Below are 14,849 nucleotides of genomic sequence, written 5' to 3'. Positions count from 1 at the left end.
TTGGGAAGGGGAAATAGAACTTGGTTCAGAGAACTTAGGAACTGGAGTGCTTAACCCTTTCGGCAACGTCTTCAGCACAAATGGCCTCTTCCACATGTAGCAGCTTCCCTTGTAAGAAACAGAATAGAGGTTAACATTGCTGAGCTTTTGCATGCAATTTCTCTTTTCTACAGAGATGTAGCAGCCCATCTTCTCCTACCAGTACATCATCCCTCACAGGCTCTGTTGGACATGGGATCAGCTGGGGTGATCGACAAGGGCAGTGGCTTCGCAGGAGGCGTCTCGATGGTGCCATTAACCGAGTCCCAGTGGGTTTTTATCCAAAAGTGTGGAAGATCCTTCAGAAGGTAAATTGGAAGACAGATGGAGCTGGCTCTTCAAGTGTACTATGGATGCTTCTAAGCAATGCACCAAACATGAATTTTTCTGGATGGTGCTTGCAACCCTACTGCATTTTCCCACAGCTGCTGCTTTTTAGTTACCACGGATATTCCACTAAAGGTCCTATTCATGTCTAGAGAGGAAGGAAAGGACTACAGCTCCCAGGATGGTGGTCTGGGCACTCTGGGAACTGTAGGCCTTTTTTCAGTCTAAACTGGCATGGGTGCAGCACTACGCATTGGCATAAATAAGTCCCACAGTTCCCACCATTCCCAAAAGAGCATCTTGTGGAACTTACTGCTGTACAAATGTGCATACTACTGGATTTTCTGTTCTACAGATGCTGTTTGCAAATAAATAATTTTGGAAGCATTTAAGGAGACAGGGCCCTGAAACAGCACATGGCAATTCAGAGTTCATCATGGTTGAAGACCCATGGGAATGTAGCATTGTGGAAGACTGATGGACGCTTCATATACTGTGTTTTTGCTGTGCATTTGGCCCCATTTCTGGAAAGCAAACTTTTTCCCTAGGAATGAAAATATGATCCACCAAATGAAATGACACTCATTCTGTGCCTGGCAAATTGTTCAAGCTGAATTTTATACCAATTACCTTGTATATTTAATAGAATTAGCTATATTTACTCATTTGCATTCTGCTTAGAATTGCTCTGTAAATAGCAGGATAGTAGGTTTGGTAGTTTCTTTGGGTAGTTTTGCTCTCTAGATGCCCTGGCATTAGATACACTCCTGACTCTTTACAAAAAGTCCATTTTTTAAACCAGTGTTTGATGAAAACTTGGTAGGGATGTCAAGAAGTAGATAAATTGTGTTTTTGAGGGGCTGGCTTTCTCTGACGTACAAAACGCTTCATCCAGAGAATTCAATATGTATAGATAAGTCACTGCCTTGGAAGAAGAACAATGGTCACATTTTTTAATTCATGCAAATGCTTCTGACCTGCTACTTTTTGATCACATTCTTCTATATTTTTTCAGATTCATAACTAATTTGCCAGTTATTTTTCTCTGTATCTTACATAAACGTTTCTATATTCCTAATTGATGTGTTCTGGGGAATTGCATGACCAATCTATTACATCACTTAATTTTCTTCTAGCATGTAAACATTTTCTTCAGCAGATGTGCTTGAATACTTTTGCACTTTTTCTTTTAAACCTGCCATTGTTAATAAAACATTTCCAGAAAGAATTTAAACCAACCATCCAACTCATCCTTCATTTCCTTAAAGTTTCATTCACTTAATTAGTTGATTTATTGTATTTTTAATATTATAACCTTCACGTTACAGTGTCATGGGCTTTCCATTGATGGCTATGTCCTTCCATCTTCAACGACTAGAGAGGTAAGATTGGAAGAAACGGCTTAGTTTTACTATATGGCCTTGATGTACAGAGAATTAATTCCTTAATATGTAGCTGGGTTAAATCTTAAATATGCAGCCTCAGAGCTAGTGATCTGTCCAGGAGTTCTGTTTCTGGAATCCTGTCTGTAAGCACTTCATTCCTCTGTTATAGGAAAAGTCATGCTAGATCTGACAAAAGGTCTCTGCGGTTCAGCATTTTGTTCAGAGTCAAGAACCAGTTGTCTCTAGGAAGCCCACAAGTAGGATATGAGTACAATAGTATCTTTCCAGTAACTGGTATTCAGAGTGACTGGTAGCCATTAATAGCCTCATCCTCCATAATGCATTTAATGTTCCGTATTTCTTCATGTATTTAGGATTGACACAGCAGACCATACATTGTAGGTCCAGGCATGGTTCAACTCTTTTCAGATATTAACCATTGGAAATGTTGCTGTCTAGGTGGCAGAGAATGAGAAAGAGATACACTGAAAAGAAATACAGGGAAACATCTATGTAATCTAGTTTCACTCAACATGAATTTTCTTTACTAAGTTTAGCGGGGGAATGGACTGCAGGCAAAATAAATAAGATAGTTCCATTTTATTTGGTCTAATTTTAGCATCTGAAGTAAAATTTATGCTTTTGGAATTCATAACACTCTTCATTAGGTTGGCAATAATAAGAGGCTCTGAATAAAAGATTATGAAACCTTACAATCCAACCATATGCACATTCACTTAAAAATTCTTACTTCCACATAAGTATGCATAGGTTTGCAGATTTAGCTTACAAGCAGTGTCCCAGTATATGTTGTTGACATGCTCGGTAATTGCAGATCCTTGCAAGCTGTATGGCATTTTTGTTTACCTTGCAAGCTGAAAACGCTTGTGTTCTGGTTCACTAACAATTACCCACTGATTTAAAACCTTGCATTGCCTACTTTGGCTTCTGAAGTTTTTTATCTACCATCTATAATATAACCAATGGTTTGAATTCAGAAGACATTATGAAGGATCACTGTGGCAAATGTTTATCTTTCAAATCTTCATTTAATTTATAATGTGGTAAGAAAAGTGCCCTTTCCACACAGTAGTTACAGGCTTTCTGACATGCAGCTGTGTGTTATATTTAAACCCTGGGCTGTGTTACGGGCAATGGTTCCGTTTTTATGGCATGCTATCAAATAGTCCTGTGCCATTGATTCCATTTGTATGCTATTTCTTGAGTAGAATGAATTGGGTCGGGGGGGGGGGGGGCTATTATTAGCAATAGGCACTGGGTGAGTTAACAGCTCTGCCTTTGCCAAGTGTTCATAATTACAGCTTAATGGGGCATTCTAATTTTAGAGGCAAGATTTATTTTTTCAGCTTTTGTCACTTGAAAAAATGGAAATGCAGTTGTTGTCTTCTAGAGCCTTAGAACCAGGTGGCCATTTAGCAGCAACAGTGAGGGGGTGTTAGTGGAAACGAGGCAGCAAAAAGCATTCTCCAGTGGTTAGGGCAGTTGTTATTTTGGGGATTCGCGTCCCCCTCTTGCATTCAGGGTGGAGACACCAAGGAAAGTATCTTCCAGGAATCTCAGAGCAGCCAGCCCAGTAAGCAGAGATCAGAGTTCTGGTATGCTCACATCTGAGATCTCCCACTGGTGAGAAGAGATACAAGATGGAATTAAAAGTATACAGTAAGGAGATCTGTCTACAATACTTTTTGCATCTGCTGAAAATGCAAAAGCCAGGATTCCTACCTGAGCCAGTTTCCACCCTACTAATTATGGGAAGAACTGGGCAGTCATGAACTCTCCCCCTAATCAAAGAATAGTTGTTGGGAGGGGAGGCCTATTCCGAGGATGCTCAGCTCCCCACCAGGGTGCAAATCAGTCTTCTCAGAAACGGCAGCTCTCTGAGGCCTGCCAATTCTTGGGTACCAATTTATCTTTCAGTATCATTTATTCAGCATAAATAAATTATAAATTCCAGCCTGTGGCTCTCCAACCACCACACAATGTTCAAAATAGGTTATATCTCCTTTCTTCTTCAGGGTACCAGCCAAGAGAAAACATGCGCTCTGGCGTCTGTTCTGTCTTTTTATAATGTAATTTGTGTGGAGATGATATATTATTTTCATGATTAGAGAAGTTTAGAAGAACTAGAATCTTTTTAACTGGCCTGTCAGAACTCAGCGATATCCAATTTCATTGCATAATAGGAATCAAATTTAATAAGCCCGAGATCTCCTGAGACTAAATGACACCATGTGACATCTGAGCAATTTTGCCAGCACAGATTAGGTTGCTTGCCTTTCCTTCACGAGAGTCCTTTGGGAACAAAGAATCTCCCACATCTTTGCAACAAGCGGTCATCTAATTGTCTTCAAGGACAACTCTGGGAAGCTTTGCTTCGAGTGTTCCTCTGACTCTCTCTGTAAACGTAAGGCCCACGAACTAAATGTAGACCTCTTCATAAGTATTCATAATACTCTACTGAAATTCCACACCCTGATTGCCTCATATACTTCCCCCTGTTTTTTATATTATACCAGCGGTCTATAAAGCTGCCAGAGTGGAAGCCTTCCCTTTCTACAAGGGTAGACCATTTTTTGGAATTGTAGGTGTATTTGGCAATTTGAGGAACTGTCCATGGTGCCACAACAAAACGGCATCCATGCCCCCCCCCCAAAAAAAAACTGGGTAAAGGCAGAGGTGGGCCCTGAGTGCCAACATGCTAAGGAGCTCCTTTGAGTCCAGTTTTCAGCACCACAGAAACTTATTTCTGTTGCAGTTCCAACTGCTAAGAAAACATTTTTTTCCAAAAAGAGGGAAGCCACATTGGTGGACACCAAGAAAGGTATCCAGGGGCATGTTGCTGCCCCAACACCACAGTGTTGCCTACACCTGCCTCTCATGTAAGACTTGGAGTTCAGGAAAGATCTGTGTTGCAATTAGTCAAACACTGCAAGCATAACATGGGAGGCAGCTAAAGGTTCAGGACTGCAAGTGTGTATGGATGCTAACAGCTGGAAAAGATCCATAGACAGAACTCTGGAGGTATCTTAAATTGCTTTCTGCATTTGGAGTGTGGTTTTGGGGATCTGTGGGAAACCTGCTGGCATGCTTGGACACTAGGACACAATCAAGAATGTATACAATTCTAGAAGAAACTGGTGAATCTGAAAGTAATTGAACTGTTCTGTCTGGAAAATAAGCAACCTCTGCAGTGTGATGTATTGGCTAGAGCATTGGCCTGGGACTCAGAAGACCCAGGTTCTAGTCCCCACCCTTAAATGCAATTTGCTTGGGTGGGCTTAGGCCAGACTTAGCCGAACCTACCTCAAAGGGCCATTTCAGAGATAACATGGAGAGAGGCAGCAAATCATGTCCAATATCTAGAGCCTCTTGGGGGAAAGATGGGATATAACAAATTGTTATCAATAATTGATAATTAAATTATGCTGGTGATAGTCACATTTTCAGCATTGTAGCTGTCCATTTAAAAATGTAGCTGTCCATTTGATCTAGTGTCAGAGGTTTCACTGCCTTCATGCATGTAAAGGGTTGATACGCTCAGTTTGGATGATCCCATGCTTATCCATATTGTTTCCCCTTGCTGCACTAACCACACTATACTCTTGCAGATGACTGCTTGTGAAATCAAGTTTGCTGTCCACGTAGAGTCAGTGCTGAACCACGTTCCCCAGCCTGAATACAGACAGCTGCTGGTAGAAGCTATGCTGGTACTTACACTGCTGTCAGAAATCGAGGTGAACAGCATTGGGGGCATCATTCATGTGGATCGGATAGTGCACATTGCAAATGACCTCTTCCTTCAGGAACAGGTAGGCATGTTGAAGTGTCTTCTGTTGCCTAAGTGAGCCACCTGGCAGTGTTGGGTTTGGAGGGCCCTTGGGCAAGATAACATCAAGGGACATACACCTTCCCCCCAAGTAGCCATACTGCTTCACATTTCGTCCTCCCATCCTTTTGGGCCCAATCCACACTCCCTCTCAGAGGGAGAGGGCAAATGAGCAGGGGCTACTGTTCCTTTCCTGTCCCTGCTTGCTCACTTGAACAATAGCAGACAGGAGGAGAGTTGAGGGTCTTGGGCAGAAAGCCCCCTGCTAGAGTGATGTTCTTGGCAGATACCTGGCAGTGCCAACCTATAATGTTGACTCTTCCTCCGGACTCTGTAGTTGTCTCCATGAACACTAAGTCGCTTCAGTCAGTAGCAGCACTTGGGCAAAACCATCCTGATTTCTGAGTGCACACTGGCCTATTTTGCTAGGTATGACTAGGTCGAGACTTCCCAGAGCATGCATGGACAGAGAAACAGGCAAGAAGGACCTACAGTGTTGAATAGTCCATGAAGTACCTATTTCCTGTTCTCACTGTATGCCTCTACGGGCAGGCGTCTGCCACAATGGCACTTACCTACTGCTTTGAAAATGAGTCAGAATCTTCTGCATCAATTGCCCACTACCACTTATATTGTGCACATTCTGGCTACTGCATCCATGCCAGAACTGGCTGATGGAACTGTGCACTGCCTTGTATCAGCACCCAGGCCTGTGGGACAGAATGCTGCACCAGTTCCAAGAGGTAGTGAACACCTGAAGGCACGATCAAAGACAAGGCCAAGGAAGGCAAGTGGTAGTCCAAAGCAGAGCAGCCCACAGGGGTGAGCCAAGGCAAGTCAAGTAGAAAAGCAAGCAAGAATGTGCTCCTCAGCAGAGAGAGAGGATCAATTCAAATGAAAAATGTGTGCAAAGTATCAACCTGGGTAAGCAAGTGGCTGTTTGACTAGACAGCCGTTGAGCTGAAGTCAGTTGCCCCTGCTTTGGGCTGCTGTCTAGTCAGTGTTTGGGAGCTTGTGTGTTGCAGAATGAAAAACACTCTGCCTCCACCACTATCTCTTGAATGTAAGTGTGGGGACCCTGGTACATCGGTTGCAGTCAAGCAACCTGCCTCACAATTGCAGTGATGCTAATCCTCTGTTGAGCCAGAAGGGAGGTTTTTCTAATGTGTAGCACCTGTTTCCAGACTGAGTACCAGCAGAGTCTGGGTGCAGATTTTGTGAAGCAGTGCTTTGGGTTGTTTGTTCATACTGTCCTTGTACTACCGTATAATTCTGAAATCATCCTCTCCTAACTGACCCCCTCCCTTCCCATTTTTCTCCCAGAAATCCCTTGGAGCAACTGATGGCTTCCTGGAACAAGACTTGGGCACGGGTATTTGCTATTTTTTCTATGACAGTGCCCCAAGTGGTGCTTATGGAACGATGACTTATCTAACAAAAGCGGTAGCGAGTTACTTGCAGGAATTTCTTCCAAGCACAGGCTGCCTCATGCAATAAACTCTCTAAAGTACATAAATCCATTAAACACAATCTGCCTCCCTTCCCTCACCTTCTCTGTGTCACCCCTCACGCTACCTCAACATCATTTCATTGTTGGCCGCCCTCAAGGCATTACTGTGCACAGTGCTCCTACTGGATGTGCTCAGAGCCACATTCATGAGATTAACCATTCTTTAATTAGTGCAAAACAAAGAGAGAGCAGACAACACTTTGGGAAATTTTACAATACAACTCTCTAGTGCAAGCAAGCTATATATCCTGTTTGGGTTTCAGACCATTATTTTAAAGTAAGCCTAGTAGTTGTTTTTGGGTGAGAACATAACTTTTTTAATATACAGTATATAATTATCCTCTTATGTCAGTAGAAGAGAAACTTTGGTAAAGCCAGCTTGAGCTACTACATTTTAAATCAGAAACCTTTCATTAAGAAGATTCCTTCTTGGGAACAAGATTAAAATGATAATTTCATTTGAAATTCTGAAGCAGTAAAATTCAAATGGCACACAGTGAAAAGGAGTCCATCTAGATAGGAAATCCCTACGCAGAAGGACATCTGTCACCGTGAACTTGAGTGGAACAGCTCACCATATCTATGCCATTATTATTTTTTTCACTATATACACACATAGGGTATATCTGCTGGAAAGGTGTGGCCAAAGTGATGGGTGTACATGTTACTCCACTCCAGTAAAGCAGTCAACTGCTTGGTTTATTTAGAACCACTGAGATGAATTAATGAGGGTCATAAACGTTCCAACTCAACTACCTTCTTTGCCTCTTTTAACTCAGAGTTCTGCCTGGCTCTTATATAAAGGGTCAGAACATACAGTAGAGGCAGAACTTAAAGCAGACCAAAATCAGTGCAAAATTAAAGCAAGCTGTAATACGTATTATGCACTTGGTGAAAACTAAAGACATGCTTTTTTCATGATGATGTCTACACTGTATCAATAGAGATGTGTGAAAAATAGTCCCAAAATTGGGTTTTCAGATCTCTTCAGGAAAGACTTTAAACAGATTGAGCACTTTTTCTTATATATTAGAATTGGTTCAAACATTCACATAGGAGCATATCATACAGTTCTAGAGTTGTACCATTTTGGAAAGTAGAATGGGAAACTGAAGGTTCACCAGCCTATTGTACAAATTCTGTGTCTGTTGAAAGCTAGAATATTGGTTATCAGAACCTAACAAAGTGGAACAGGAGTTTGTAGTTGCATGTCTTCTTGCTAGTTTTCACTTAGTCTTCTGCTCCTGTAAGTGCACAGGACATTAACCCCATCTCATTGTTCCTAATCTGAAGTGACTTTTCAGAATAGTGCTCCTGGCTAATGTACCCACAGGAGCATGTTAAAATAACTGTTCTGATTTTGTTTCAACAGCAGTTCCTGAATAAAGTCACCACTTGCGCTTTAAGCCATAACTCAGAGCATTCAGTGGAAATACCACTTGAAGGGAGATAGTAAGCAATTCTGAAATTCACATTGAAGTATTTTCTGGTTTTGTGCAGAAGTTGATGCTACTGCCTTTAGATAGGACTTCCTTGAGTAAATTATTACCTTGAGTTCAAATCCGCACACTTCAGAACAAATATGCTGAGGATCAAAGTGGCGAGACACAGCTTTTCACATGCAACTTTTCACCTATAGCTTATAGTTCATATATAAAACTGCATCTGATGTTATGATGCGATAATCTGGAAATAAAATGGACCAAACAAACAGATCCTGCATGCCCAGTAATCAAAAGGTCTTTGGAAAGGATTTCAGCATCCTAGAGTTTGATTTCTCAGAGAGCCCTATGGGCTATAGGGCAGCATAGGAATGTAATAATAATTTCAAGTAATCAACACAGTTTATATAAAATTACACTGCCAAGCCTTACCTTTCCAGTTTTTGTTATTCACTTGAACTTTTCACCAAGTAAGTGTCATGAACAAAGCATACCCAAGTGTCATTTTTCTCCCGCTGAGTTGTGTGCTTCTCTGCCTTTATCGTGCTCCCAAATGTTGCTTGGGAGGCAGGCATCAGCCACAGGCTTACCCAGACCAGCCCCCGAAGGACTGGGCACATCCCCATTCCTTGCCTCCTAACCTTTGTTCTGATTCCTCACACTTGGGTGGGCCTTCCAGGAGCCAGTCTTGCAAGTCCCAAGCAAGCTGCCTCCTGTGGTACTTATGTCCTAAGTGGAACATGAACAAGGAAGGGCTGCATTTGACTTGGCCAGCAAGTGTAGGAGCCACTCCTACCAAGCTCTTCATTTGTATGGAGAAGCAAGGGAGAAAGCATCAGGGATGTCATGGAATGGGCAAGCTAGTCCAAAAGAGGTCTCTCTGTCCCCTGCCGCCTACAAAGGCAACCATCCTGAGAAGGCCGACGTGTTACAAGGCAAAGATTTCCTAAATCATCTCCAGCATTTGTATGCATAAAGTGAGACACAAACACAAAGCACCACTTCTTTCCTCTGCACGAGGAAATACATTGTACAGTGTTAACTTGCAAAGCAAAAAATATGGCTAGAGGCCAAGGAACTTAATTTTCCAACATCTCAGATATCCAAAATGAATACATGACTCTTCAAAGTATTTGAAGCAGTCAAGTCTTCCACTTTCCGGATAGCAGGGATCTATCCATAACAAAGTTTATTTTAAAATGCTGCTACCTCAGGTATTCCACTGTTATTAAATTGTTTTTTTAGTCTAGTTTGGGCAACTGCTATCTCAGATTGCCAGCCTCCTGCACAGACTGAAAAATAAATGGAAGTATTTCACACTGAATGACTTGTTCATGGAACATAACTAAAAGACATGCAGGCACATTAAGCATCTTGGAAACAGAAGCTATTAGAATGAAAATGGAGCCAATCAAAATGTGTTGGTTCACTCTGTCAGGCAAAATGGCTGTGGTTGCTAGGAATGAACTGCCTACGCTACTATGACATGCCAGACATGACTGGAAAAAGAAAACCGGCTTGGTAATAAAATCTTTCCAGAAAACGCTGAATACCAAGAACTATCGATCATCTCATCTTTCTCAAACAAGCCATGGAATTATGCCCCAAATGTTTTTGTGATAATGGATACAAGGAGCATTGGCAGAGGTTCACATTATTTTATTTACATTCTAGGAAACATTCAAAAAGCTTTTAAATTGGATTAAATTTGGAATGAATGGTTGGAATGAAAAAATAATGAAGCAGATCGTTCTCTATCATGTTACAAAGTGGTTTTACAATTAATTTCCAATTTCAGAAATGCTTGCCCCCCCCCCCCGTGTGTGTGGTTGGCATGCGTACGAGTGTTGCTACAACTTGAGCAATCCACGCACATTTATGTGCACAGCTTAGTTAAAATCCAACACTTGGAGCTACAGGATTGATTCAATACTTAGTTGGAGTTTCCTTGTGCATTGAAAACTGCCTTCTTGTCATCTCTTAATGGCATTTTCTCCAAGCACTTCCACTTTTCTTGGCTTTAGATTTCTTGTTAGAGAAAGGGTTCAATTTACAGGTAAAGATGCATGGACATTCAATTGTGTAGCCAGCTAGAGCAACTAAAGCTCAAGTGGTACATAAATGTCCACCGTTTATTTATGTTGATTGTGCATTACTTTATTCCCAGGCAGATACACAAAATGGAAGGCCAAACAAACATAACGTGATCCAGAACACTACTTGTGGCTTGCAGGCAACCTTTATTCGTGTTTAGATCAAATATTATTAACTTTCTAGGCTCTATGGTTTGCACTGAAGTATCTGCACAAGGGGGCTAATTTCCAAAATAATTTTTGTATTCCAATTGCTGTACTTTAAAATCGGGGCATTAGTGATCTTTAAGATACTGCAGGAGGAGTACATTCCACTGTCTTATCACATAAACTTCTCCATCCTAACTCTTCTTCAATTGTTCTTCACACTTGCTTTTGAATTTTTGGGGATTACTTGTAGACTTCCTAGCTTCCCCTGAAAGAAATATTAAGCCTGTAAAGATTTTAGCAATTTTACTTTGGTACGAACTGTCCCTTATTATATTCCTGTGGATGGACTCTTTATAACTACGCTATTTTGCTAGCATGTCGGTACTATAAATGATTACAATATGGAACCAGTTGTAAGAACAGAAAATGCATGCCACATACATTTGTAGCTAGTGATACCTTGTCCACTAGCACGCAACAGTCATAATAAGCCTGGCATGCACTGAATTTGTACACAGTATTGAATCTACATCATAAACATTCACATGTGAAGCATTATTTTTGACATTTGCTTTAAATAAAGGTTTGAATTCTACACTGTATTTGTCACTACTTTTTACTGTTCACCCTCTGCACATTTTATTGGTTATGGATTGGAATGTAAGTCTTGTAAATAAAATAAATACCTGAAAAGTTGGAATAAACATTTGGGAATGGATTACTGTTTCTACAAACAACAAACAGCATCGTAACAAGCAAGAGTTTTAATTGTGGCTTACGGGTTTTTTTGTTACAAGCTTCTCATGATTAATTTAAAAAGCATATTCCTAGTAGTGTTGTTCTTTAAGATGTTCCTGATTTGAGTTACCAGTGATCTATAAATGTTGGACTATTATGTCTTGTCAGCATATGTTTACAGCAGAGATGGACAAACTTCAGGTTTGGATTACTTACACGTTTTTTTTTACGAGAACCTTCAAAAATCAGGAATTAAGTGCCTGATGTCAGGAAGATCTCCTAGCTAGACTCATTTTGGCAGAAGCCCCTCCACTCCTGCCCCTGGTATATCTGGGAGGGGTTCCCACCATCTTCCTCAGTTCTCTTCCACAGTCAAGGTGGAACTCATCTTCTATCCCAGTGTGCCAGCAAACCTGGATATGGCACTGTAACCATCTACACAGAGATCATATGCAGCGAAAACTTTCCAGGAGGAGGCCTTTGATCTTCACTGGACAATTATTTACCAAATTCTTGAGGGGTGGGGCTCTCACTCAACTGATTGTTTAGTATAGGTGAATTGACAGATGACCATTTGAAGGAGGAAGTCACAGATAAGCAATCTGACTTGAGGAACTCAAGGGGATTGAAGAAATCTTCTATGAGAAAATGTTGCCACATTTGGGACTTTTAAACTCAGATAAAAGGCAAGTGGGAGGACATGATAGATGTATATTGAATTATGTGTAACACACAACAAATAGGAAGATACTTTGTTTTCCTCATACCAGAACCAGAGATCATCTCATGAAGCTGACTGGTAGAAGTTTCAGGACATACAAAATGAAGTACTTCACACGGCACAACTTAATTTATAGAATTTCCTACCACAAGCTGGCAATCAGTTTGGATGGCTTTAAGTGAAGATGAGACAAATTAAGGCCATCAAGACAAATAAGGCTATCAATGACTCCTAGGCAGGATGGCTATCTCTTGCCTCCAAGAGCAGAAGCAGTATTACTCCCAAAGGAGTTGTTGGGGAATGCAAGCAGGCAGCTGCGCTCCGAACGCTCATCCCGCTGTTGAGTTTCCCACAAGCATCTAGCTGGGCACAGTGTGAACAGATTGCTATTCCAAATAGGCCTTTGGTGTGATTTAGCAGGGCTCTATTTTATCTCCTTATCCAAAAAAAAGAAGACCGCAATTGCACATATTTCATACCTCATGCACCTGGGGCTTTCAATCTTTCATCTGGCACTCTAACTAAATTTGCCCCAGGTATTCTGTATAATACAGGAAACACGCCTGGTGCTAACGTTACATATGTTCTGGTGCCAGGTTAAGACATTTTCTTGCCATTTTAATTGTTGACTGATTTTATTGGTTTTAAACTGTTTGGTACAGGTGGAATGATTATTATGTTATTATGCATTGTCTTGTTATTGTTTTATCATGGCCTGTTAAATTTTATTGTTATGTTGTTGTTTTATGACAGGCAAAGTTGTTTTTAGATTGTTATTTATTTTGAAGTATATTCGGTAAACCATTGTGAGAGTTCATCTAATTGAATGGTATACAGAATAAAATAGATAATGCATAAATAAATAACAATTTGTTTGCTGTTTCTCAATGACCGCAGCTTCTAAGAGAAGAAGTAAAGCTGTTTGACTCACAAGGATGTATCCTGGTGCAGAGAAAATTCCTGTACAACTGGTGGTGCAGGGGGACACTTTTACACAAATATATATATATATACAAAGAGAGAGTGCCTAATGTGCTCCACTGAAGATACACACTAGTAAGACACTATTTACATTTGATAGTCTAACATGGTTGTTTTCTTTGACACGTGCATAGGGAAAACATTGTGTCCAATGAGAAAACCCTGAGATGCTCAATTTGGCACTGCTACAGTTGCTGAAAAGAGTTGTAAGGTGTTTTTTTTTTTTACCTTATCATCCCATCAGCCCGTATGTCTTTCATTGTCAACATTCTGGCATAGCATGGTCTTCACATACAATAAAGCACTGCTTCTCCAGCATCTCTGTCATCCAGGAATGCTGTTCCTTCTAATCGACGTTAAGGTAGCAAACATTTAATTAGGGAATTCAGCATCAAAATGTGACAGCAGGAAAAAAAATCCTTGCCAGGAATCCGGCTTCTTTAGTCACTGTGCCTATTCTCAAATTTATGGACCACATGAAAAGCTTCCAGAAATTCATTGAAGTCAATGCTACCGTCTTTGTTGAAATCAATGTTACGAGCCAAGTTGTCAATGGATTCATCATCCGTGTCAATTCTCAGGTGCAGGTTAAAGAGCTTCCATGTTTGGCGGAATTCATCAATAGAGATAAGACCTAAACAAAAGGGAAAACTGTGTCTCCCAGTGGCACGTACATGGATATTTTACTTCGGTGAACTAGCTATGGAACTTAAGAAATTCAAGAAGCCTCCGGACTAGAATTTGGGGTAGGGAGGCATCTTGCAACAGACACTGGCAGTCACTTTCAGGAGGAGGAAACCCCGTCCCCTTCAAGTAACCATGCTTGGTCTTGAATGGGCAGTGAAGAGCCAATGGCTTTACAAAAGAGCAGATCCCACTGGAGAGGAGAACTGTCTGATGTTATGGACCAACAGAAACATTATTTTACTCTCTCTGGGATGTGGCTACGGGGACTGTTACGACTCTCCAGCATTCATCACCACGCCACTAGCAAAGATTCAAACATTCTTGCAGCTAAAAAGATGGATCTATATAGCAAAGGCCATAACCATGCTGTATCTGTACAGAACATACTCTTTGCATGCCAACACAGGCTGCTGATACCGTGAACCTTCATTTTAGGACACGTCACTGCCCAAAGAAAACCAGGTCACCTGGAGGCCTCTGATCAGGCATATCATCGTATATGGCAAGATTCTGTCTCTGCCAGCCCAAGACCCCACTGGCAAATATCTTTCTGCTGGTATTACCACTCAAATATCACTGCAGAAGGCAAAAATGGCCACCACCCAAAGGAAATCCATGTAGACATGAGCTATGGAAGCAAGGATCACTGCCATGCAAGCCACAATAATTAAATGCCTGTGGGTCTGGGCCGGAGTGGGGCTAGTTTTGTTATTGTAAGTTTTGTTATTGTTGCATCCCCAGATGTTTATATCTGCACATCACTATCTGACCCCAATCACTTTAAGGACCAAAACTGGGGAGGAGAGAGAGGTGGGAATGGAGATAATGTTGGCATAACTAACATTACATGAGCTGGAGCCAAAGCAAACATTACTTAACGTGTGTCTCGTAGCTCCATCTTTTCATTTTTACTGTAAAGTAGATGCAGG

General features: G+C 41.1%; 2 protein-coding genes across 7 annotated transcripts in view; one reads left to right on the top strand and one right to left on the bottom strand.

Annotated features, from left to right (window-relative positions):
* PHKA2 (phosphorylase kinase regulatory subunit alpha 2) overlaps positions 1 to 11,395 on the top strand; it is a 58,013-nt gene extending 46,618 nt beyond the window's left edge. For all 6 annotated transcript variants that reach the window (XM_044441404.1, XM_044441402.1, XM_044441408.1 and 3 more), the window contains 4 exons: positions 174 to 347; positions 1,695 to 1,748; positions 5,381 to 5,581; positions 6,922 to 11,395. In XM_044441404.1, the coding sequence (XP_044297339.1) occupies positions 174 to 347; positions 1,695 to 1,748; positions 5,381 to 5,581; positions 6,922 to 7,095 (603 nt within the window). In that variant the 3' untranslated portion in view covers positions 7,096 to 11,395. The remainder of the gene's footprint in view (positions 1 to 173; positions 348 to 1,694; positions 1,749 to 5,380; positions 5,582 to 6,921) is intronic.
* Positions 11,396 to 12,997: 1,602 nt separating this feature from the next.
* Positions 12,998 to 14,849, bottom strand: part of PPEF1 (protein phosphatase with EF-hand domain 1) — a 33,447-nt gene continuing 31,595 nt past the window's right edge. The window contains exon 17 of the mRNA XM_044441413.1: positions 12,998 to 13,867. Within this exon, the coding sequence (XP_044297348.1) occupies positions 13,674 to 13,867 (194 nt within the window). The 3' untranslated portion in view covers positions 12,998 to 13,673. The remainder of the gene's footprint in view (positions 13,868 to 14,849) is intronic.

The sequence above is a fragment of the Varanus komodoensis genome, unplaced genomic scaffold (assembly GCF_004798865.1).
Source record: "Varanus komodoensis strain SLA01 unplaced genomic scaffold, ASM479886v1 scaffold4, whole genome shotgun sequence".
Taxonomy (NCBI): Eukaryota; Metazoa; Chordata; class Lepidosauria; order Squamata; family Varanidae; genus Varanus; species Varanus komodoensis.
Note: the sequence above shows the minus strand (reverse complement) of the source record. Positions and strands in the feature narration are given on the sequence as shown.